At 35.3% G+C, this 23,504-nt stretch overlaps 1 protein-coding gene across 1 annotated transcript in view; it reads right to left on the bottom strand.

Annotated features, from left to right (window-relative positions):
* COG6 (component of oligomeric golgi complex 6) overlaps positions 1 to 23,504 on the bottom strand; it is a 137,051-nt gene that overhangs the window by 24,506 nt on the left and 89,041 nt on the right. The window contains exons 14-17 of the mRNA XM_027856931.1: positions 8,702 to 8,833; positions 8,162 to 8,329; positions 5,475 to 5,582; positions 431 to 484 (exon numbers count right to left, since the gene is read on the bottom strand). Of these exons, the coding sequence (XP_027712732.1) occupies positions 431 to 484; positions 5,475 to 5,582; positions 8,162 to 8,329; positions 8,702 to 8,833 (462 nt within the window). The remainder of the gene's footprint in view (positions 1 to 430; positions 485 to 5,474; positions 5,583 to 8,161; positions 8,330 to 8,701; positions 8,834 to 23,504) is intronic.

The raw sequence follows: 23,504 nt of genomic DNA, 5'->3' as shown, positions 1-23,504 counted from the left end.
GTGTGCACATATGTACCAAAATATATTTATTTAATATAATTATTTATGTTATTATAAATGTCATGTATATATCTGTATTGTATACATCTCTAAGTACTGGTACATTGGAGTTCATTTTTGTTTTAAGGCTATGTTTGGGGGATTTAGAAATATAACAATATATAAAAAATATGGTGTTAGGTTATATCAGAACACTGCAGAACATGTATATGTTTCAGTGTGTGTAGTATATAAAGGTATAAAAATGCCTGAGTCAATGAAATATCAGCTATATAACTATCCTTAGACTAATATAAATGCTATATGTTATAGGCAGACATAAAAAAAAATCACAGGAGACAAATTATATCTAGAAGGAAGGCATCATTAAAAAGAAGCCTTCGAGAAACACAAATAATAATGCTTTGATATGAAATTATGATTTCCTTACCATTGCTGCCTTCAGTGAGACTGAATCCAGGCTCGGCAAGTTAGCTAAGGGACCCTAAAAAACAGCAAGCAAAGACAATATGTAAGGCAATATGGTATAGCGGATAAAGAAATAGTGGTCTGAAATCCAGAAGGACCTGGGTTCAAGTCCTACCTGTGACACATAACAGATGTTTGATTCTGGGAAAATCATTTAACTTCCTGGTGATCAAGGCAACTCTATAAGACTTTAAATTGAAGAGAAGTTGAAGAGAAGTTCCCATGCATTGCTTTGGGAAGTTTTTCACAATGAGTTCCTCATGTTAATGAAATCACAGGTCTTATTAAAAAATATACATATATGTATATCATGTAAAACTTCACCACTCACAGATTGGTCTCCACTTTCAAATGTCCAGAAAGATTACTTTGCCTAGGCTTAAACTATTAGAAGCATTAAAAATAACAGATTTTTCCATATCATCTCCATTTACTCAAAGATCTGCAATGGCTCCCAATTGACCCTAAAATAAACTACAACTTACTCAGCCCAACCTTAAAAGCCCTCCACAACCTGGCTCCTACCTACTTTGCCAGTATGATTTCATATTACTTCCTTTCCTGCACTCTTTGTTTCATCAAACTGGCCTGGTAGCTGGTCCTGTACTCAATATTCCTTCTCTTTCCTCCCACATATAAGTACAAGTGGCTCCCAAAATCTAGAATGTATTACTTCCTCAGCTCTATGACACATGTACTTTATAGTTTCAGACCATGGCTGGGGCCTAGGGCCAGTAGGTTGGGCTTTATTCAGGAAGCAGGCCATCTACAATGCCCCATGTTCAAAGAATATCATTTTGAACTTAGGGAATTTAGACACCTTTTGTATGGAGCAGGGGTTCTTAACATGGGGTCCACAGACAGATTTCAGAAGGTCTATAAACTTGGATGAGAAACAAATTACATTTCTAATTTCACTAAACTCTAACTGAAGTTTAGCAATTCTGTCACTTATGAAAGTAGAAACAAGCCACAATACTGGTGATTTTGTCACCAACAGAAATCACAGGTGTTTTCATATCACTTCACAATCGTAGATGTTTTAAAATATCATTTATGTTCATCACTACTTCAAAATTATTGTAGTGATTAGACCTGATGATGGATCACATGTAATTGTAGTCTCCTATCTACAGACTGTATTTCAAAATAACTGGTTTTTTTTATCCCTTTGTGTTTTATTCTGTGCATTTAAAAATTCTTCTCAAAAGGGCTCCCTAGGCATCACCAGGCTGCCAAAGGGGCCCATGACACAAAAAAGGTTAAGAATTCCTGATATAGAATATGAGTTAGAACTCCTGGAATTTATTTGAATTCAACATTAAATATAGTAAAAATATAAAATGAGAAAGAACAAATAGCATATTTTAAGCAAAGGCTTGTTAGGTGCCAGAAACACAATCCCATTTATACATGCATATTTTGATCTTTCAAATTCCTGCGTTCATTTTGTATTTTGGGTAATTATTAAAGCAAGTCATATGTTAGTAAGCAAAATTTATATTACAGAAATGCTTTATCTATTTAATTAATATCTTAGAATAACTACACTTAATCAGCTAAACTATCTGTTATAGGACAAATAATCTACCTCCCATGAGTTACATTTAATTATATAAATGTTATCTGTCATAAAATGCCACTTGTTTAAAATAATGAAAAATTGATTTAAATGAATAATTCAAGGGAACAAAGAATTTGAAGAAACTATTCAGAAACAAAGCATTTAGGTATATTTGTTTAAACTGTAACTCAGGACTGTTACAAATATATTTCATTTAATTCAATAGATATGTTCCTAAAAAGTTGCAATTAAAATACGTTTTGTAAATCATTATCATTTTCCTATTTATGTTATTTTGGAGTATTTTTTTTCTCATTTTCAATTATTGTAGCTTTACTAAATTAGGTTTATTAAATTTTTATGTTCCCAAACTCTGTCAAGAAGTTAATGATTTGTAAATGAACAATAAAATGCACTAGGGGAACTCCTATTTAAAGAAACCCTGAACTAGTACCTTTAGTAAAATAACAATCATTTTTAATTTGTCAATCATTAAATAATAAGCCAAAAAATATTTACTGAGTACTATGTTTTCAGCACCAGGGTAGACAGGAAAAGTTACTAAGATACGGCCCCTATCTACGAAGACCTTATACTCTTGGGGAGAAAATAACAAGCCTAAAGCAAAGTGAACAATGTACAGCAATATGTAATTAAATGCTGAATTGCACCATACAGATTATAAGTGATATGAGTTCAGAGAATGAGTTCAGAGAATCACAGAATTAAAGCTGAAAAAGACTTCAGAGTTCATTGATTCCAACCCCCTAATTTTAAGGGTGAGAAGGAAAGTGACCCGCCCAACAACAGACAGGTAGTAAGTAGCAGAACTGGGCGTCTGAATCCAGGGCCTATCTCTAAACATAATGCTCTTTCACTGAAACATCCTAAGTGAGACTAGCAAAGAGTCTACGTCAAAAGCTTTCTACATCTGAAATAAAAAGCTAGATCCTCACAGAACTAATCTGTTTATACTCTACTCTTGCACATCCATTTTTAAGAAAGGATTAGAAATTTTTACATACTCTATGGAAAACTGAAGAGAAGCTCATATTTATCACCAGAAAGAGAGTATACAAACAAAACCAGATGTAAGGATCACTAAAACTAAGAAAAAAAGTGTTTCATAATGCCCACAAAATTCAGTATTCACAGGACCTTCAAATCTCCCAGCCTAGATGATGTTAGTCATGCATTTTAAAGGCTTAAATAATGCAAATTTCAACAAACTTCACTTGATTTGTGAACTTAATATATTCTTAAAAGCTTTACTGGAAAAAAACAAAATTTTATATAACAAATTGTATTTTTTTATTCATTTGCATTATAGAATTGTTTCTATAGGAAAAATGAAATCCAATGGAAAGGATGCAAACCTTTGGTGAGGAAGAGGTTAGACTGGTAGTCCAACTTAATATCTCACAACAAGTCTAACACATAGTAGACATTCTATATAATTCTTCTGAATTGGTTGACTCACTTTTTTTCTTATAGTTTATGTCACTAGTTAATTGAGTCAGATGAAGTCCTATACTAAAGAAGAATCCAATTCATTAGATTCTGAGTCTGAGGGATACAGAGGTTATAAATTATTTTTGTTTCCAGGTACTGAGGCAGGGTGTACTGACAACAGCAGCAACAACAACTGCTGCTGCTGCTGACATCTGTATGGTGCTTTATGGTTTGAAAAGTACTTTATATACACGATTTGCGGTTGCCTCATAAGAACCTTTGAATTAGGTTATAGGGATATTATAAGACCCATTTTATAGATGAGGAAATTAAGTTCATATAGATTAAATGGCCCATGATCATAGAGTTGGTAATTGGCAGAGGCAGAATTTCAACCCAGGTGTCTTCAAGCACAGACTTCTATTCACACTGATATACTGCTTAGGTCCTCTTTCTTTCTCCCTCTCCACTATATGCTTTGTTCGTCTCATCAGTTCCAAAGGATTCAGTTATGATTTCTATGTAGATAATTCCAAGATTTAGATATTTATACAGCTCTCTCCTGAGCTCTAATCTTAGTGATTCTGGTGCATCTCAAATTGGTTTTTTTGTAAGCGAACTCAAACTCAACATGTCCAACACAGACCTCATAGTCTTTCTCTAAATCGTTCCTTTTCTCCAACTTCCCTATTATTGCTGAGGGCATGGCTATCTTTCTAGTCAACTATCTCACAACCTTGGTGTCATAATCTTCTACTCTCTTACAAACTCCACTTACCCAATCTGTTTCTGTATTGTCTGTTCCTCCTTCCCAACATCTCTCTTATAAGGCCCCTTTTCTCCACTCACACAGTCAAACCCTGCTGCAGGGCCTCATCTTGTCATGGCTGGACTATTGCAATAACCTCCTGTTCAGTCAATCCTCTACTCAGGTGTCAAAATGATCATCTTCTTAACTTGCAAGTCTGACCTTGCTTCCCTCCCGCAATACCCCTCCCTTCCCTTTTCCCACCCCACTCAATAAACTCAAGGGGCTCCCTACTAGCTCCTCATACAAATATAAATCCTTTGTTTGGCATTTTAAAGTCCTTTATAATTAAGTCCCCTCTTACCTTTCCAGTATTCTTGCATTTATTCCCCAACTTGTGGACCATGTGCCAGCTATACTGGCCTACTTCATGTTCCTCAGACATGACACTCCATCTCCTGACTCCATTCATAGATATATTGGCTGGCTCCCACCTCTCAGGTTTTCTTGAAGTCTCAGCTCAAATCCCACTTTCTGTAAGAGTCCTTTCCCCCTTCTCCACAATGCTAATGCCTTCCCTCTGGGATTACTTTCCATTTACACTGCATATAACTTTTATTTATATAATTAGCTGTACATTATCTCCCTCTTTAGAATGTGAGCATCCTGAAGGCAGGAACTGTGTTTTAGCTTTTCTCTGTAGTGCTAAGCACAAAGCCTGGCACATAGGAAGCACTTAATATTTGATGATTACCTGACAGATAGGGTCTCAAAAAGAGAACACAAAATCATCAGTCTGGCATTTAAAGTCCTCCCCAATAAGGCCACAGTCTATGTTTTCAAGTTGATTATATATTATTCCTCATCATGAACTGTATGCCCAGTCAAACCCTTTCACTTACTGCTTCCCACATGTGAATTGCAAAGGTCATACAACTAGCAGTAAGTTTGAGATCCAAGTCTAGAATTCAGATCTTCTAACCCCTATTCCAGTTTTTTATCTACTCTAACACACTTTAACTCTTCTTTGCTTCCAGATTTTAAAAAAAGAAGTTTCTAGAGTATGATAGAGAAATTCCAGCTGACTATCTTATTACCAGACTCATTAGGGATACTATAGGGTACAGAGCAAATTGCATTTAATGTATCCGAGCCTTATTTTCTACAATCTCTACAATTATGAGGCTCAGTTACCCACTGCTTTCAACAAAATATATGGCTGTTTAACAACTACGTTCTCACCTGTTCCAGTTTATGTTGCTGTACAGTGTTGTAGATATAACTCAGACCTGCTCTGGTTAATACATAAGATGCCTGCTCATTTATAAGTGTATCCAAATGTGCTTCAATCTGAAATAGAACAAAGAAGACACTATTTTAAAGGAGGAAGGGGTTTGATGGTAATTCTCTTGACTACGATTCAATCCCAGTTATTTATCACTGATATGTCTACAGGGTGAAAATAGGCAATAGAAAAGTCAGTCTTCTTGTAGCACAGAGAGAAATATTCTTACACTGAAGGGTGGTGGAAATTTGTGTGCCAGAGGAAGGTCTTGGTTGCGTACTCTGCAGAGATGATCACCTTGCTGGATTTCTCCAAGTGGATGTTCTCTGACCTCTCAAACTCAACAAAGGATTGTTCGTGCTACTTGCGGACAGCTCGTGTTTCCCATATGAACCAGTATTTCTTCATAAAACCTGTCTCTTCTCATAATTTCTCTTCTCCTACTGTTGGAACTACCAACCTAATCACCCAGGCATTATCTTTAGCATTACCTGACTCCTTTCCTCCTCCTCAAATGTTATAGACAAATAATTATCAATTGCTTCCAACCCTAGATCTCTCCCATAAGTCTTTTCCCTTCTATTTCCAGTACAACTACCTTGGTTTAGGCTCTCATCACTGGTGGCCCAAAATACTGTAACAATCTCCTAAATGATCTTCATGTGTACCATTTCTTCCATCTTCAATTGATCCTTTACTCTGAGAAAGCTTCTTAAGGCACGGTTCTGACAACATCACTCCTCTGCTAAAAATACTTGCAGCTTCTGACTGCCTCCTGGATAATAAATTCTTTATTTTAGCATTCAAAGCCTTTCAATATCTAGTTCTAACCTACCTTTACAGACTTATCTCACACTACTTCTTGTCACATACTCTATATTTCAGCTAAACAAGATGACTCACTATCCTCATTCTCATTATTTCCTTTTAATGTCTTTTATGATGCCATGTTACATGATTGGAATGGACTTTTCAGTGTATCTAACTACTAAAATTTCTCCTTTCCCTCAAGGTACAACTTAAACACCATTTAAAAAAGCTTTTGTTGGCCTTCCTAGTTAAATTCTGATAGAAGCTGTGAGCTGAAAGTGAGAATTCCTTTGTGAAATCCCTCACATCATTGTGATGACGCTTTCCTTTGTCCTTATCCCATTTTGTATTGTATGTAAGTTGTTTGTATATGAGCTTTATTCCCCCATTAAACTGGAAAAGTTTTTGAGGGCAGTTGTGAGTCTTATTCCATCTTTGTTCTCATAAAGCCTTCCTTGCACACAATAGTACTTAATAATTTTTGGTTGAATCCCTGTTGAAGGAAGGAAAATAAATCAATGAAATGATAAAGGACCAAAGATTGTACTGGGCAATAGCTATGTCTAGACATGAGGAACAGGCCATTTGCCCTTCTTCTTTAAAAGTAGGCAACAGCCTATGGTGGTTAGAGTTAGACTCTTTCTTACTAGCTACGATAAAGCAAATAAAGAAAAATAAAATACAAAGATCAGTTGAAGGGACTAGAGGAATTTAACTCTTGACAAAAGAAACCTTAGGATAGAGCATAACAGCAGTATTTAAATATGTAAAGGGATGTCATGTAGCGCAGCCTCTTCAGAACTAGAGTCAGTGGGTAGAAGTGACGAGAACAAATTTAGGCGCAATATAAACTTTCTAATAGAAAATTTCAACAAAGGAAAGGGATGTCTCACTTCTCACATGATTCTGTGCATTAGATAGGAGAGTGGACTGGGCGATCTTTAACATCTCTTTCAATTCTAAGCTATTATGAGTTTATGATCAAACCACAAACAACTTATGTTTGATGTTAGAGTACATCAGAGTAAGATGTTTGAGAAAGAATAAAAGTAAGGGCATCCTTTACTAAATCTATATTTTAAAATCTGGTATTCATGTTTGGATATACCTGTCTGATTTTAAGATTTCTACTCATATTAGTACATATACACATAAGTGCCTTAATGATTAAAAAAAATTAAACAAAAAACAAAATTTAAAAGAAAATTAACATGTGAAAAATGTAAAGGACTATCAAATCTAAAAGGATAAAATACTTTAAAGTAATTAGAAAAAAACAAAATAAACTCTAATTAATTCTTACCCCTTAAATCATTTAAATATGTATGACAGCTTATGGCATTGTCAACTCCTTAAAAATGTATTAACTACCATCAAAAAATCACTATTTCTAATTAGTGTTTTTATAACAGTACATTTTATAATTTCATTTACTTTAAGCATCACAGAGAAGCTTAAGTGATAACCATTTGGTCTGTAGAACTAGTGTGAATGGTATAATAATTTCTAATGTTTTGCCTCACACTAGTTGACACTTAGATAAAAATATATCTGCTCTCTCTAACACCTCCTGTACTAGCTCCAGATTTTGAGAAGTATATCATATTATTTACAGTTCAAGAATGAAATCTACATACTGATTACCTCTTTGCAATCAGAGAAGTTCTGTTCCATCTTCCATAGTAATATCCTGATCAAATGTGGAAAATACTTTTTTAATCCACTCTATGCTTGTGTCAGATACAAGGTTTATTAGCTTGAAAGTATTTAAAAACCCTTCACTGGGAGAAAAAAATTCCATTACACTAAGAATTAATGTTAACATTAACTTTACCTGAAATTGTAGCATTTCTAGACGTTTATCAGTAAATTCAAAGAGTGCTAGTGTTGTCTTCATCATATACAAGGAGTTGACCATAAAAGTAGCCATGTCAGCTGTGCCTAAATTACTTGCAGATACAGTACACATTTGGAGTAAAGGATCCAAAACACATGATAAAACCTAAAAATTGAAAAGGAAATACAATTTGTACATTATTTAGTTCACAAGAAAGTTTCTATGCTCCTAGGTTGTAGTAATACAGGGAAAGTACTTCAGTATCAATAAGCAGAGGGAAGGAAGATTATATAAATTTGTAAGAAAAACTTCCAAAGGCATGATCTATAAAGCTTAATATTTTTAAAAGTTAAATAACTGTATGGTTATTGAACAAACTTACCTTTTTAATGATGATAAATTGATTTATTTTAAAGAAAACCAAGTGAGAGAAAGGGGCTGTTAAAAAGTTTTTTTTATTATATATAGCCATTAAATCTTAAATAGAATATACAATGGAAGTGCAAATTAAAAATTAAAAAAGAACTGGCAACATACCTGTACAAAATCTGCTTGACGAGCATCCAATGGCACAACTGAAGAGTCATGAGATGCCAAAACTTCACGCAATAATGCAAGTGTCTGGCTTAGTGCAGAGCTTGGTCCAAGATCAGGTGGTGGGAGTTCAACCTGAAATATAAATCGCTCATCTTTATTTATATTTACTCAGTAAATGTCAATGAACAAAAAAGATGTTAGTTCATGATAAAAATGCACAAAGATCTGATATTTTAACATATCCATTTTATTATTTATCCAAAATTTTACCAAAGCTATATATTTTGGTCTGAAACTTCCAACAATTAAAATGCCAACTTTTAGATATCTTTCTTTTACAGGTTACCATGGCCAAAAAAGTTTCATTATCAGCCAGCCTACTGGTGATATGCCTTTCCATGATTGTTAGACTTGTGCTCAGAAAATAGCCTTAGTCTATTCATAAGGCCATATAACCATCATGGAACTCTGAAGGAGAAAGGAGCAAAGGAAGTCATCAAAGGACATTAAACAATGTCCTGTTCCAGAAAGAGAAGATTGACTGGTGACATGGCAAAAGTGATGAATGACAGATGGAAGACATGAGTGTTCTGCTGGTAGCTTTGTGATGTCAGGTGAAATTGAGGAAGGCCTCTTCCATTTTTAGGTGGACCCCTTTGGTGAATTCTTGGGAGGAAGAAAGACAGACATGAAAGTTATACGGGATGGGCAAAAATCGATGAACTGCAATCTGCACCCCTGCAGGAACTCCCAAATTGATGGGATCACAGATCTATTTGAGTCTTTGAGTACTATTAGATTGACACAATAAAAATATTTTGAATTAAATTAAAAGCAATGACATTTTCATTGTTTAGTCTATTTATTAAAGAATAAAAAACCATACTGAGTTCCAGAAAATAAAGATATGAAGATGAAAAACAATTTTTATGAAATGCAGGCTAACATTTTCTTTCTATTTTAGTGGGAAATGAAATGGTATGCTCTTTTTTCTTTCAGCACAAAGCACAAGGAAACACACAGCAGGTCACTGGGTAAGTGGGAGAGCCAAGTGCAAAAGCTAATCAGTGCTCATCAAGCTGAGATGTACTCCCACCCCCACTTTCTCCCAACACACACACATTCATAGATTACAGGGTCTATGAGGCTGATCCTAGAACACAAGATGTGGGCTAGGAGTAGACAATTAGATGTAAATGCAAGCCACGTCCATTAATGTAGGCATTTGCTAGCTGGCAGGATGTGAGGATGTCCTAAGCCTTTTGTGGATGAAATAAGAATGTATTAAAAACATGAATATTAATTGAAGAGTGTCATCAGTGTAATAGAATCCAGACCTAGGAACTAATTAAAATTGATATCTTAGATGAGTCCATAGAATAGTTGATAACCTTGTTCCTGGTAGTGTAGGAGTACATATTTTAAAAGATTAGGCACATCGAGAACCCCCCAAAGAATCCAAGTTAATGCTGTAATTTGGGTATTAAAAAACTGATACACAGGTGATCTCTACAAAGAAATCTATTCACAAGTAATGTTGGTCCCGGGCATGAGCTGGAAGGCAGATTTATAATACAGGATTTATATGACAAAGTATATAGCAACATACACACACACGTACACAGAGACACAGACACAGACACACACACACACACGCACACACACACAGACAGCTAGTCGTGGTTCTCCACTACTTTTAATAAATGAAAGCTTATCATCTAGATTAGTGCTGAAGAGGCTAGATGGGTAAGTAGTTAATTATAATTTGTTATAACTACATAATTTCAGCAATTAAGACCAAAAATTCAGTCTGTAATTTTCCTATCTTCTAAGTTACAAGATGTAAAATACTGGTACTTAGAAACAAAAAGTTCAGGGAATATCTCCATTTCTCCATTTATGCCCAAATTTTCTGTTATTAACAAAAGAGAATAATCATAGAATTTTGTAGAGTGGTAGAAGAAAAGTAGAATGGAATTTTATTTTATTCCTTGACTTAAAATAAAAATATGTTAAAAAATCTTACCAGAGTAAAAGCTTTGTGTAAATGATCTAGAAGATAATTACTACTTGAATGCAGCTCATCCAATAAACTGTCATCCTAAAGATTGCTTCTATAGTTACATGCATTTATCATGTACCATTTTACATTATAGGTATCAGCATCTGTGTCTTCTCACTCTGTTATATAGTTTAATATTAGGACACAGTCTTTTCTAAACTTTTCCTTTGCAACTAGATGGTTCAGTAGACAGAGCTCTGGACCCAGTCAAGAAGACCTAAATTCAAATCCAACCTCAGCTATCTACTAACTCTATGATCCTAAGTTTCCTTGTTTGTAAAATGGGGTAATAATAGCACCTGCCTCCCAACAACTGTGGGATGACCAAATAAGATAGTATTTGTAAAACATTAAAGCATTACATAAATGCTATTATTATAACTGTAATATCATAGTGCTCTGTGCAACATAGGATATTAGTAAGTATTAACTGAATTAATGAATGAGGAATTGGGGAAATATACATGGAAGGAGAGGTGGTATTTGAACTGGCTCTTTGATGCATGGCATAGTGGAATTCCCTTACTGGATCACTGCCTTGTTGTGGTAGAGGGGCTTGCGTAGCTCAATGAAACTATGAGCTATGCCATGCAGGGTCACACAAGATAGACTGGTCACAGAGGGAGTTCTGACAGAAGATGATTCACTGGAGAAGGAAATGGCAAACCACTCCAGTATCTTTGCCAAGAAAAACCCACTGACATTATTAAAATGCTAAAATATATGATATTGGAAAATGAGTCCCTCAGGTTAGAAGGTATTCAACACGTTAGTGGAGAAGAGAAGGGGCTGGCATGCTATGGTCCGTGTGCTGTGGGTCAAGAAGAGTCAGGCACGACTCAACAACTGAACAACAACGTAGTGTTAGGAGGCTTACACTCAGAACCCAGTCTACACTGGGTTCACATCCTGGCTCTGACACACTAGTGTAGAGACCCTTTACAATTCACTTCCCCATTCAGACACTTGGTTTTGACACCTGTAAGATAGGGATACTAATACTTTGAAAATCTACCTCACAGAGTTATTTTGAAGAAAGTGCCTTGTAAATCTTAAAATTCAATTCCAACAAGAAGGAAAGGAATGTGGATGACTAAAGAACTCAGTGTGGATACATAGAAAACTCATCAACCAAATTAGTTATTGTTTTTTTGAGTTGGGGAGGGAAGATATATATAAAAGACAGGATATAGTGTGCTTTTAAGGACAATAATAACTATAATAAATAAATAACTTTCCCTGTTCCCCTACTATTACTTCCATGTGCATAGAGGCCAGCCTTTAGAAGATTCCTACTCAGATGCATTATCATAGGTAGTAGGGTTACTAGTGAATTTTTTAAAGTTCTATTTATGCCCTTTGGCTTTACATTAGTCATTTCTAGATATACTTCTCTCCTCATGCTTCCTCTCAGTGATCCTACCATTGTAACAAAGGGAAAAAAATAGTTAAGCAAAACTAATATTATCAATCACTTTAACATAGTATGCAACATTCCCCATCTATAGCCCACCATTCCAACCAAAGAAGGGAATTACATTTCTCCATCCCTTCTAAAGGACAAAAATTGGCCATTATAATCATACCAAGTTGAGTTTTGTTCTAATGTTCTGTTTATATAGTTGTACACACAGAACATACTATTTCCCTCATTCTGCTTACTTCTCTCTAAATCACTTCATATAAATTGTCCCACATTCGAACATTCCATTGTACATTCCAATAGCATAATTTGTTTAACTGTTTTCCAACCAATGGGCCCCTATTTTGTATCAAGTACTCTGCTGCCACAAAAATCAATGCTATGAATATATGACTGAGACTTTAGAAGAGTTAAAGATGGTAAATAACAGAGTTTTCAAACTTATATCTTAAAATGGACCTATACTGGTTGTTTGTGTGTGCGGGCGTGCGTTTTGTGTGTGTGTGTGTGTGTGTGTATAAACAGCAACAAAGATGGCTTCTCAGATTTCCCTTTCTGTATATGAAAAGTCCTATTTCCAACAAGTATGAATGAGTTTTCACTGCTTGTCCTTGCTTCTCCTTGTCTATGAGGCACTGGTAGGTGGGGAAAAAAGATGTTGTTCCTCTATACCTAGAGTTATATTTTAACATCTCTGAATACTGTTATTGGTTGAAGAGAAAAAAAAAGGAAGAGTCTGGCTCACCCCATGGCTCATTTTGTAAATATACTGGGCCAGTTCTCATGGAGATAGGGTTTTGCTCTCAAGGTCCTGACTGGACTAGAGTCCAGGCACTCACTCTTATATACAGGAGGCCATTAGCTCATAAAAGCAATGCTTGTTTATGACTTGAATTTCAGATTTAACTCAACTTTCCTCAACCAGTCTAGGAATTCATAAAGTAAAAAGATTAACATTTACTTAGGGCTTTTTGCTCAGGACTTGGTATATTTGGGTGTCTTGAATCCATGAGATGGGTGATCAGGCAATTACTGGGTCTTAACATAGAGCACTAGTATCAAATACGGAATTTTGTATTTGTGTGAAAATTTTAACAAACACACGAAGTAGAAGACATGTCTTACAAGAAGGAATCATATTTTTTGTCACAATTTTCATTTTTTAAAGGCTATTCTTTTTGGCACTTTTCCAACCCAATTAAAAAATCTGTATCAAAAGCACCTCTTCTGTTTTTTGCTAATGAGATCTAGAATTGCTTGCCTGTAATAAAGCATATTTTCTTGATACTTAATAAGGCTAGCATTTTTAAGAGGAAGTAAAGTCATTTGCAAGAAACAGGGGAAAAAAGATGCAGATAATTTGGAAAACAAGAATATCAAGATCTGAAGAAACCAAAAAAAAGTCAGTAAAGAATTTGAAACTAGTGTGGACATAAGCTAGGTACATGTTAAAAATGAAAACCTTATTGTAATCTATTTTTTTTTCAAATTAAAGTAAAAAAATCCTGCAAATGGGTTCAATTCAACCAAGAGTAGCCTATTCACAGTATAATTAATTCTTCTAATAAGCCACTTCCCATTCATTTTCTATACTGCTCTACATTGTGATATTAATAAATCCTGAATAAGTATTTACTTCAAATTGCTATCACTTTTCACTGTATCTTTCTGCTTCATTCAGTTAATGTATCATTTATTTGTTATGCTTTGTTTATTTCATTTCCATGTAAAAATATTTATGGATTGCACATTATATTCAAAACACTATATCAGCTGCTATGGGGAAGACAAAGGTAAAAAGGACACCGACTGTGCCTTCTACAAACCTTACAAGCCAACATGGCAAAGGAGAATGAGATAGGCGTTATAAGGAAGATACAGAGTGCTGTGACAGTTTAGGAGAGAGTAATTCTGGGGGACAGAAATTGGGAAAGCAGTATTTGATATAAGTCTTGTCAGATGGACAGGACTTTAAAAACCAGAGTTGATTAGGGGAAAGCAGAGTATATCTCAAAAGAGGCACAGTCAGTTAATCTGGCTATGGGCATAGAGTACATGAAAGGGAATAAAGTAATATGAGAGGAGGTGGAAACCTAAGTTTGTGTCAGGTTCAATGCAATGCAACAATGAACACCTACTGTGTGGTTTTTGTGAGATAGAGTTTCATTGCCCTCATGGAGCAATAGTAAGTTTAGTGAGATTGAAATGGACCTCAAGTACCAGGTTAAAGATAAAATTGAAAAGATTTTAGCTGGGATATGGTAAGTTCCCATCATATTTATCTAAAACATTTTTCTATTATCCTCGTGGCTTCCAATCTGCTTTTCTTTTGTTTTGAGGGAGGAGGATAAAATGACATTTTACCAAGAAGCAACTGGGTAAAAATATTCAGTTTCCACATCATTAGCAAATCGCTACTCACCTATATATTGTAAGAGATTTGTACTTGACAGGACTTACGTTTGCAGAATTAAAATCTTTTGGTTGGAATGATAATTAATAAACAGTGTGTTTAGCCTCAATCTCATTATTTTTAATCTACTATCAATTAGTCTGAAATACAGATGCTTCAAAAAAATCTCATTTGGATATGCAAGTTTTATATTTGGGCTCTCTTTTTCCCTTTCTGGTATGGACTGTTTTATAATTTCACTCCTTTAGAGGAGCATTTGCTTCTCAATGGGTGAAGTAAAATGGATAGGAGAAGCTGATCTACTCTATTCATTCTAAGAAAAAGATTATGGGCTAGTAAATCCATGCTTAAAATTTTGTATTTGAGCACGGAGTTAGAAAACATTCACTAGGAAAAATGATTCAGGAGTTTAATTTAATTAAAGACGTTCCTTTTAGTTAACAATGAGATATAAGGTGCTTGAATATTCAGGAGCAAGTACTAGCTAGATGTACTCTTTCATGTATAGTTAATCCAATAATAATTTCAAATTTAGCAAAGTATAGATTTTGTAGACAAACCACAATAGATACAATATCATCTCATTTTAAGCTAGGCAATCTTTTGCTAAATTTTTCCTTACTAAGCAGTAAGAGTACATTTGTAACTTAACATTACTATTTACAGTAAAAGAGGCCCATTTAAAATTAACAGTGAATAGCCAGGAATGATTTTCTTAATCCTCTGGAATTTGGCAGCTGTGAGTAGCAACTAAACAAATTGAGAAGCACTTTAAATAAATTGCCGTTTAGATTTCAGGTTCTGTTTTCTGTTTAAAGTCTCCAAACGAATAGTTTTTAAGCATTTCATATCATCTCTAACAGATGATTCTGGCCAGGGAAACGATTAATTAAAATTACATTCTATAGTAAAAATACTTTTCTGATTTTTTAATAAAAATGTTCTAAATTTTAAAAAATGAGTGTTTAAATGACATTAAATACACATACAAACACAACTGAAATTTCACACTCAACTTTTTATTTAGTCATTTAATTATATACTAAAATAATATAAATAATAATACATACTAAATAATAAATTACATACTAAAATAATATAAATAATAATCTAAATGAGTATTCGTCTTAATTAACAAATCAATACAAGGAGCTTACCACTAATGCCCCAAAAATTGCCATAGATAGCGCTATGGAGCTGGAGAAGCCTTTATAAAAGTAAACAAGGAGAAATTGGAGAACTCACATAAAGAGATTTAAGAGAGAAGCACTAAAATTAGCAGCAGGAGGTGAATACAGAAGTAGCTAACATTGGGTTTGTGTACTTCCGGTATCTTTACAATTCTTTCCCTCTAGAAAGCCCCAAAACTTCTTATCTCTCAATAGAATAGGACTGTGGAGAAACACTTCTGAATAATGTCTTCAGGGATATAACACCACACAGTATTTTAAAAACAGAGATTTCAGTATATAGCTTATATAGGTTAGAGCAGAATGAATGTTATTTAAAAAAACATTTTGTGGCCCAGTTTTCTCACTTGTAAAATGGTCAATGAATTCTAAACACATATTTCATAAAGTTAATGTATGGATTAATGAATACATAATATTTTGTTTATAAACAGTAGAGATGGTAATAGTATATTACATTTGTTAAAATGCCAGCAACATTAGATACTACTCATCTTAGTAGTAAAGCTTATATACCCATAAACAATTCAACAAATGGGCTTTTGTAAAAAAAACATGTTAAGTTGGGTATTTCTGAATAGGATAAAATCTTCAAATACCATATAGTCTCCTATTAAACTATTAAATTTACTATTTACTGTCTTTTTACTATCTGTCAACTATTAAAAATAGTTGAAGGATAGTTAGTCCTTCCTTTACTGTGTTTGGAAATTATCCAAATGCCTGACTTTGGGCAAGGGCTCATAAAGAATTATATTCCATTTGATTTAAGAGCAAAATAATAATTCTGAATTTATAGTACCACATTTTTGTAGCAGTTGCCCAATAAAATGCAAAAGACTGAACTTTACTGAAAAATTATATAAAAAGTTAAAGCTAAATGAAAGTCTTGATTCACTTAGATTATTACCATATGTGAAAGGAAAAAGACATAAATGCCTGTTTTTCTTCCCTCCAAATTTACTTGAGTGTTAAAATTAGCACAAGGGTATGGTAAGTTTATGAGAAAACTTTAATAAAAGTAGGAAACGTGTTATCCCTGCTTTTTCTTCCACATTAAAACAAATATACCCTTCATCTCTGTTTTTTGGTTTACCTTGTAGATTAGTCAGATGTCCCCATTATTTGCTAGGTAGGTCTACATAACAGATGAAGGTAAAATTATGTTCAACAAATAGCAAAGGGTAGTAAGAATCATAGTTTTCAACCACCTAACATTAATGTAGCTACTGATAATATAGATATGAGATCTTTGTCCACTGTCCACAAAACAAACGGACATAGCATTGAAGGAACTGCACCATATTAATCTTGGCATTTGCATTATAACTAAAACTAGAAGGAAGTAGTGACTAAATGGAGAGATCACTCATAGGTTCTCCTTGGAGAGGCTCAAGGAGCTGACTAAATGGCTTTTCTCTTCTGTTCAGAAAGCAGCAAGAAACATTGTTTCATCATTTCCTGAGACATTTGGTCATCTGGTATTGCAGTGCTCATGATAAGTATTTGCAAAAAGACCATTAAAATAATGGTAGCTTATGCACTAACATCTGTTTCAAAGGAACAGGGGGGAAAAGGATGGAAATGTAGATAAGGAATGAGAGGCCAAAGACTTACTGACCACGCAAACACTTTCTACCTACACATCATAAATATTTCCATTAAGAAAAGAATTGTGGCACTAAATATGGTGAAAATTGAATAATATCATAGGAAATTAAATAATATTCCAACAGAGAGGAAATGATGTAGGAGTCATTCCTGAATCAGCCAGCAGTCTGTGTAGACCATTGACTTGGTAGAGCATCAAAATTAATACAAAGCTAGAAGAAAGAAAATGGAAAAGAAAAAAGATTAAAACAACTCTGACCTGACCTAATAAAACTAGCTATTTATGCCAAAAATGAGACATGTACCAATTTATTACAATTTCATGGAGAATTTAACTGAAGTAAATTAATAAATCCGAGACCTAAAAGACATAAAAATGCTTTTGTTAGCAAATACCTGGCTAACTTGCTAAGTGGAGAGCTATGCCAGCCGTCCCTGGGCAAAACCAGTTTATGATATATGCTTACTTGTAAAATCTTACAGAAAAGGAAGGTGGAAAGTTATGAACAATATTGTCTCATAAAATGGAGAATAGTGACAAGCAAAACTTTACTAATGTAAAGAAAACTTGGTAAGAGCCCCAAATAAGTACATATCTCAAGAGCATTTAAGGATGAAAGTAGAAGGATGACAACAAATGGAAGATAGAAAAGAAATGCAAAGATTTTATAACAAACTTTAAAAAAACATCAAGGATAGCAGAGTTATCACATTTGGACTCCAATATTAGTCGAAGATTTAGTGTTGAAGAGGACAAAGATGGGAAAAGTATGCATACAGGAAACGTTAGAGGTGCCAGAATTGTGACAGTATAGAAAGGTCAATTCTTGAGGTATCCAAAAATACTAAAAGGCATAGAAAACACAACTCAGACCTTATTATTTTTTAAAAAAGGCAGCCAAAAGAATATCAATAATTACTAAATCATATGCTAATTTCCCATCTATATACAATTTTTATGAGAATAAGCTATATCCACAAAGGATATATCTGATGAAGGGATCAGGTGAAATTTTACAAGCAATATTCGATAAGAGACCACATCTTATTTATCACAAAATTGGTTTAAAGATGGAATACTTCTGTGCCTTTAGTTGACTATAAAAAGACATTTGATTCAGTAGAGCATTTTAAAAACTCTCCTTCAAAAAGATGTCTCCTATGAATACATCAAAATTAACTGAGATGCCTTCAAAAGTATTGCAACAGAGATAATTTTGTTTGATATTATATCAGGTAAGTTATAAGACATGGAGACATATGTATGCTCACCAAGGGTATCTGTCACTGTTATTGAGGAGATTTAATATATGGTTCAAATCAAGAGTGGATTCCATAATATGCAAGAACAATAGCTACTAAAGTCCTGAAGTGTTGTGATAACTTCTCCTAAAGTCTTGCCACAAAGTTTAAGCTACGTTTCCTTAAAAGGCTAGAAGGTTATCCTCAAGACTTCAATGGTGCAAGGGCTAAGGCTTTAGTTACTGATTTGACTTTTCAGAAAGTCAGTTCATGACTATGCAGTGCCCCACAGAGCTGGCAGATGTCCGACTTGGAAGTGTACTGACTTGGTAACCCAGTTCACCCACCTGACCCAACACACCCTGCTGACTAGACAAATCTGCACATGGGGGGGCATATCTACATAAACTAATATTATTTCCTTGACGAGTATCCTTTCCATGAAACTATTAAGTAAACTTCTTTTTAAGTTTTAGATAAGACTGTAGTGTCTCATTTTGTTCTGATTCTGAGCATGAATCAGTGGACCAGTCTGAGTTAGACTATGGGATTTATAGATAGAGAGATCCTCCAGATGTTCCAGTTTGTGGTGTTCATTGTGTCCCAAAACACTTCTGAGATCTCTAGATAAGATTCAAAACGTTCAAATGGCTGGCTTCAGAACATGCTTCATATTGTATCTAGCCATCCATGGACTACACAGTAACAGCAGTTGATCATTTGCCTACCCCAATCCTTCTTTTCTTCACCAGGAACAGTAACACTACAGGACTTACATCTCAAGAGATAATACATTACCACTCTGGTGTGTGAGCTGGCTCAGCTTCAGGACTCTACTCGAGGTTTGGGCACATAAACCCTAGCATCCTCTAACCCTGAATCACCTCACATCCAGCCATCATTCAGACACTAAGGACTACTTAGCGTAAGCATCACTTTCCATATGTGGTAACAACGGTCAGATCAACACTACCACTGCTACTAGAAAGCACATAAAAATCTACTGCCTACATTTATAATCAGTTCCTGTGATTACATAGGCCAAAACACCTCTCTATGGCCCCAACACATGCTGTAATCCCCTATTATGATGTCTTTTTAAGGGAAATAATTGACTCACTTTTGTATTTCCAGTTCACTTTTGTAGCCCCACCGGCAAAGTACCCGGAACATAGGAAATAATGAGTAAATGCTTATTGATTGATTGATTGACTGAAAAGAGTTTGACCCAACTAACCACAAAGGAAAAACAAAATGAAGAATACCTATTGTTCAGACTATGATGTTCAAGTAAGACAGACAATCCTACAGAGTTTAATCCATCAATATAATTATCATGAATGAATGAATGAAAAAGCATTTATGCCAAACACTGAGCTAGACACAGATATAAATGTAAAGATTCTCTCCATCTTCAAGTAGCCAATATTTTAATGGAAGGAGACAACAAACACAGGAGAGCAGTGATCAGGAAACAGCACTTTGGACTTGAAAGTCACAGGCAGGTCAGGACATAGGATAGGAGATTGCCAGGCACAGGTTAAGTTGTTTCATCACATTTCTATCACCCAGAGGGCAATGGACAAATGCAAGGTGGTTGGAAAGAATGTGGAAGAGACAGGCAGAGAGTAAGGAGTGAAGAGAAACATGGTGGCTAGTATATTTCTGAAATAGTGAGCCAGGAGAGGCAGAAAGTCATCAAATGATAAGAAACTTTGGGAGCAGGTAGGGTAAAAGTTCCAGAAATGAAAGGGATAAAACCTCCACAGCAGAGTCTCTGCTATGGGAGACAAGAGAAGCTGTGAGTTTGTGGAGGAACTGGTCAAAGAATAGTCAGTGGCCTTAAAAATGGCCAATGATTTTGGCCCACAATTGAACAGAATAGGCTAGATGGCCTTTCAGAAACTGCAAATTCCTTTAATGACTCCAAATTTTTCCCTGAAACAGAGGCCCATCTTTTGAATACTAATGTTCTTTCAGTGATGTTACACTGTTATGAGTCATGGAACACTACAGTCTCTGAAGAACTTAAACTGAAAATCACCCAGAGGGCAATGGACAGGTGCATGGTGGAGAGAAATAGGCTATAACATAAACAAGGAATTATGAAAAATTATTATAAAAGGTGTCATCAAAGAAACATATAGGAGAAAAGGGAAATGGGCTATATATGTGGCAAAAGTGAAGGATAACCAAATGATGGGCAGTCCATACACTATACTGGTATCCTTGCAACATCAGGAGAAAGACAGAAATGCCCCTAGCACATTCACTATACCTTCTCCCAGGTATTTAAGGAAGAACATAGACCAGAATCACATAGAATGGCCAAGCAAAGTTCTAAGGTTATAAATTGCATTACTGGAGGTAGTAACTTCACTCAGTTCACAGATGCATTTGTATGCCTAAGGTAAAAGTCTACTTTGGCATTTAAAGACGAAGAAAAGGCAAGGCATTTGCTTTTGATTTTGCAGCAACTGTGAATCTGTGCATATATTTTGTTGCAAAGTTTTCAATAGTACACTGCACCTAATTTTAGCCTCTACCTTTAAATATTTCATTTACAGTTATACTGGATCCAATTTTATCTTTTATTGTCTAAAAGATGTGGGCCTTATAAATAAAAAGGATACATGCCCAAGTATGAATGGTCAAAGGTAGACCAAGAACAAAAAAGAATGAAGGATATTTCTGGTAAATTTTTTAGGAGAATTCTTAAAGCTTATCAAATATTTTTCTAATTTAGGGCTATCAGTGACTTTGGGAAAACATAAAGGGATGAGTTTTTTTTTTAAAAACAATTATTTACCATTTACTTTGTTACCATGTTCCCACTCATTTTTGACCACCCACCAAAAAGAGACACTAAATTTATATACATTATCTGAGACAGGAAATAACTTCTGTAACTGATCTTAAATTAATCTGCTCATCAATGAGCATTTATGTACCAGCCACTTTACTCGACCATAAGGACAAAAAGACAAAGCTAAAACAGTCCTTGCCTTCAAAGAGCTTCCTTTTTTGGAGAGACAATATATACATAATAGATACAATGTGATTTGGGGGAAAGTAGCAGTTGGGGGGAATCAAGAAGAGTTTCACGTAGAAGGTAGCCCTAGAACAAAGTCTTAAAGATGGTCAGAGGCGAAAGGGTGTGAATTTGAGGCATGGAGACAGTCAGTACAATGGCACAGAGATGGAAAATGGATTGCCATATATGAGTGGCAATAAAAAGCCTGCTGGACATAATTTAATAAGACCCTGAAATGTCTCCCCTTGAGGATGAACCATTTCTCATTTCTTAATGATTAAAGAACTCCCACCCAGTCATACCCTCCTAGTCACAGTGATTTTGAACCCCCAGCTATTCTTATTCAAATGCTGCTCTGTCTCCTGCACTGAATATTCCCTTACTGTCATCTCTTCAACCACTCTATCCCACTCTAAAGCATACATTCTATTATGCACTTTGAAAAGTGTGCTACATAGGTAACACACTTGCTTTCATCCTAAACTTTTTACTTTTTCACTACTTTAATCTTTCACTCACTGAAACCTGGCTCCCTCCTGATGACAAAGCTTCTCTGCCCACCCTTTGCAGTTCTAGTTATACTTTCACTCACAATCCTTGCCTTGCTGGTAATAATGACGAAGGAGTTGGAATACCCTTGCTCCCCATTCCATTTTCGGGCTCTTTCTCTACCACCATCACTCAGTAAATTCTCCTAATTTGAGCCTTAGTCTATTATTAGCCCTCCACGAAGATTCTGGTAGCTGTTATCTACAGACCTCCACGGCACTGGCATTCTTCCCTCAATGAGTTCAGTGCTTGGCTCAAGGTGTTTCTCTACTTCCCAACTCCATCAGTCATACAAGGAACACCAACACATATTCCTCTTCAAACACCTTAACTTCACAGTTCCTCAACTAACTCATTTCCTATGACACATTCCTCTATTCTACCCCAGCTACACACAGAGAGGAAAAGAACTCGAGGTGACCGTGTGGAACTGAACACATAGGTGATGATCATAAATGTCCCACCTCTGCGTCAGTAAACTCTGAAGTTCCCTTATCTTTTCACAATCTGTTTTCATTCCACCTCTCCTTCTGCCTGACAGCTCTAAACCTCGTTCTTCATCCTCCTTGGGTCTTCCAATCCCTCCACCTCAAGTTTTTACCCACACCATCACACTGGCTATACTCTCCTCCCTTCTCCATACTGAACCCTTGGGGAATCAGTTCCATTCTATACTGTCCTTTTCTCTCTAGTCCCTTGCTCCTCTATCCTACTGCCAATCGTGCTCTGAGACAAGTCTCAGCCTTGGATAATTTCCACCTTCCTGCTTTCACTCTTACTCATGTGCTACTGAACAAACCTAGAGAAAACCATAAATCCATGTTGATGGGCCCACTACAAATTTATATTGTTACATAATTTCACGTGGGGCCCCATTGCCCAAGACAATCCTTTAGCCTATTCCTTATCAACTCATTAAACCATTCACCACAGCAGCCTTTCTAATCCTTTTCATTCCTCCTCAAATGTCCCAAGCCCCTATTTCCCCACTCTCTCAGCTGAGAACTTTGCTTCATGGGAAAAGAGTGAGGCCATTCACCAAGAATTCACTTGCGCAACTAGATGACACAGTAGATGAAGCACTGGAGTCAAGAAGATCTGAGTTCAGATCTGACCTCAGATACTTACTAGCTGTGTGACCTCGGGAAAGTCATTTAACCTTTTCTGGCCTCAGTTTCCTTAACTATAAAATGGGGATAATAATTGTACCTACCTCGTGGGGTTGTTATGACGAACAAATGATATTATATTTGTAAAGTGCTTAGCACAGTGCCTAGTG

Source organism: Vombatus ursinus, unplaced genomic scaffold (genome assembly GCF_900497805.2).
Source record: "Vombatus ursinus unplaced genomic scaffold, bare-nosed wombat genome assembly UNPS02011700.1, whole genome shotgun sequence".
NCBI lineage: Eukaryota > Metazoa > Chordata > Mammalia > Diprotodontia > Vombatidae > Vombatus > Vombatus ursinus.
The sequence above is the reverse complement of the archived record's forward strand: the minus strand, read 5'-3'. Positions and strand labels throughout refer to the sequence as shown.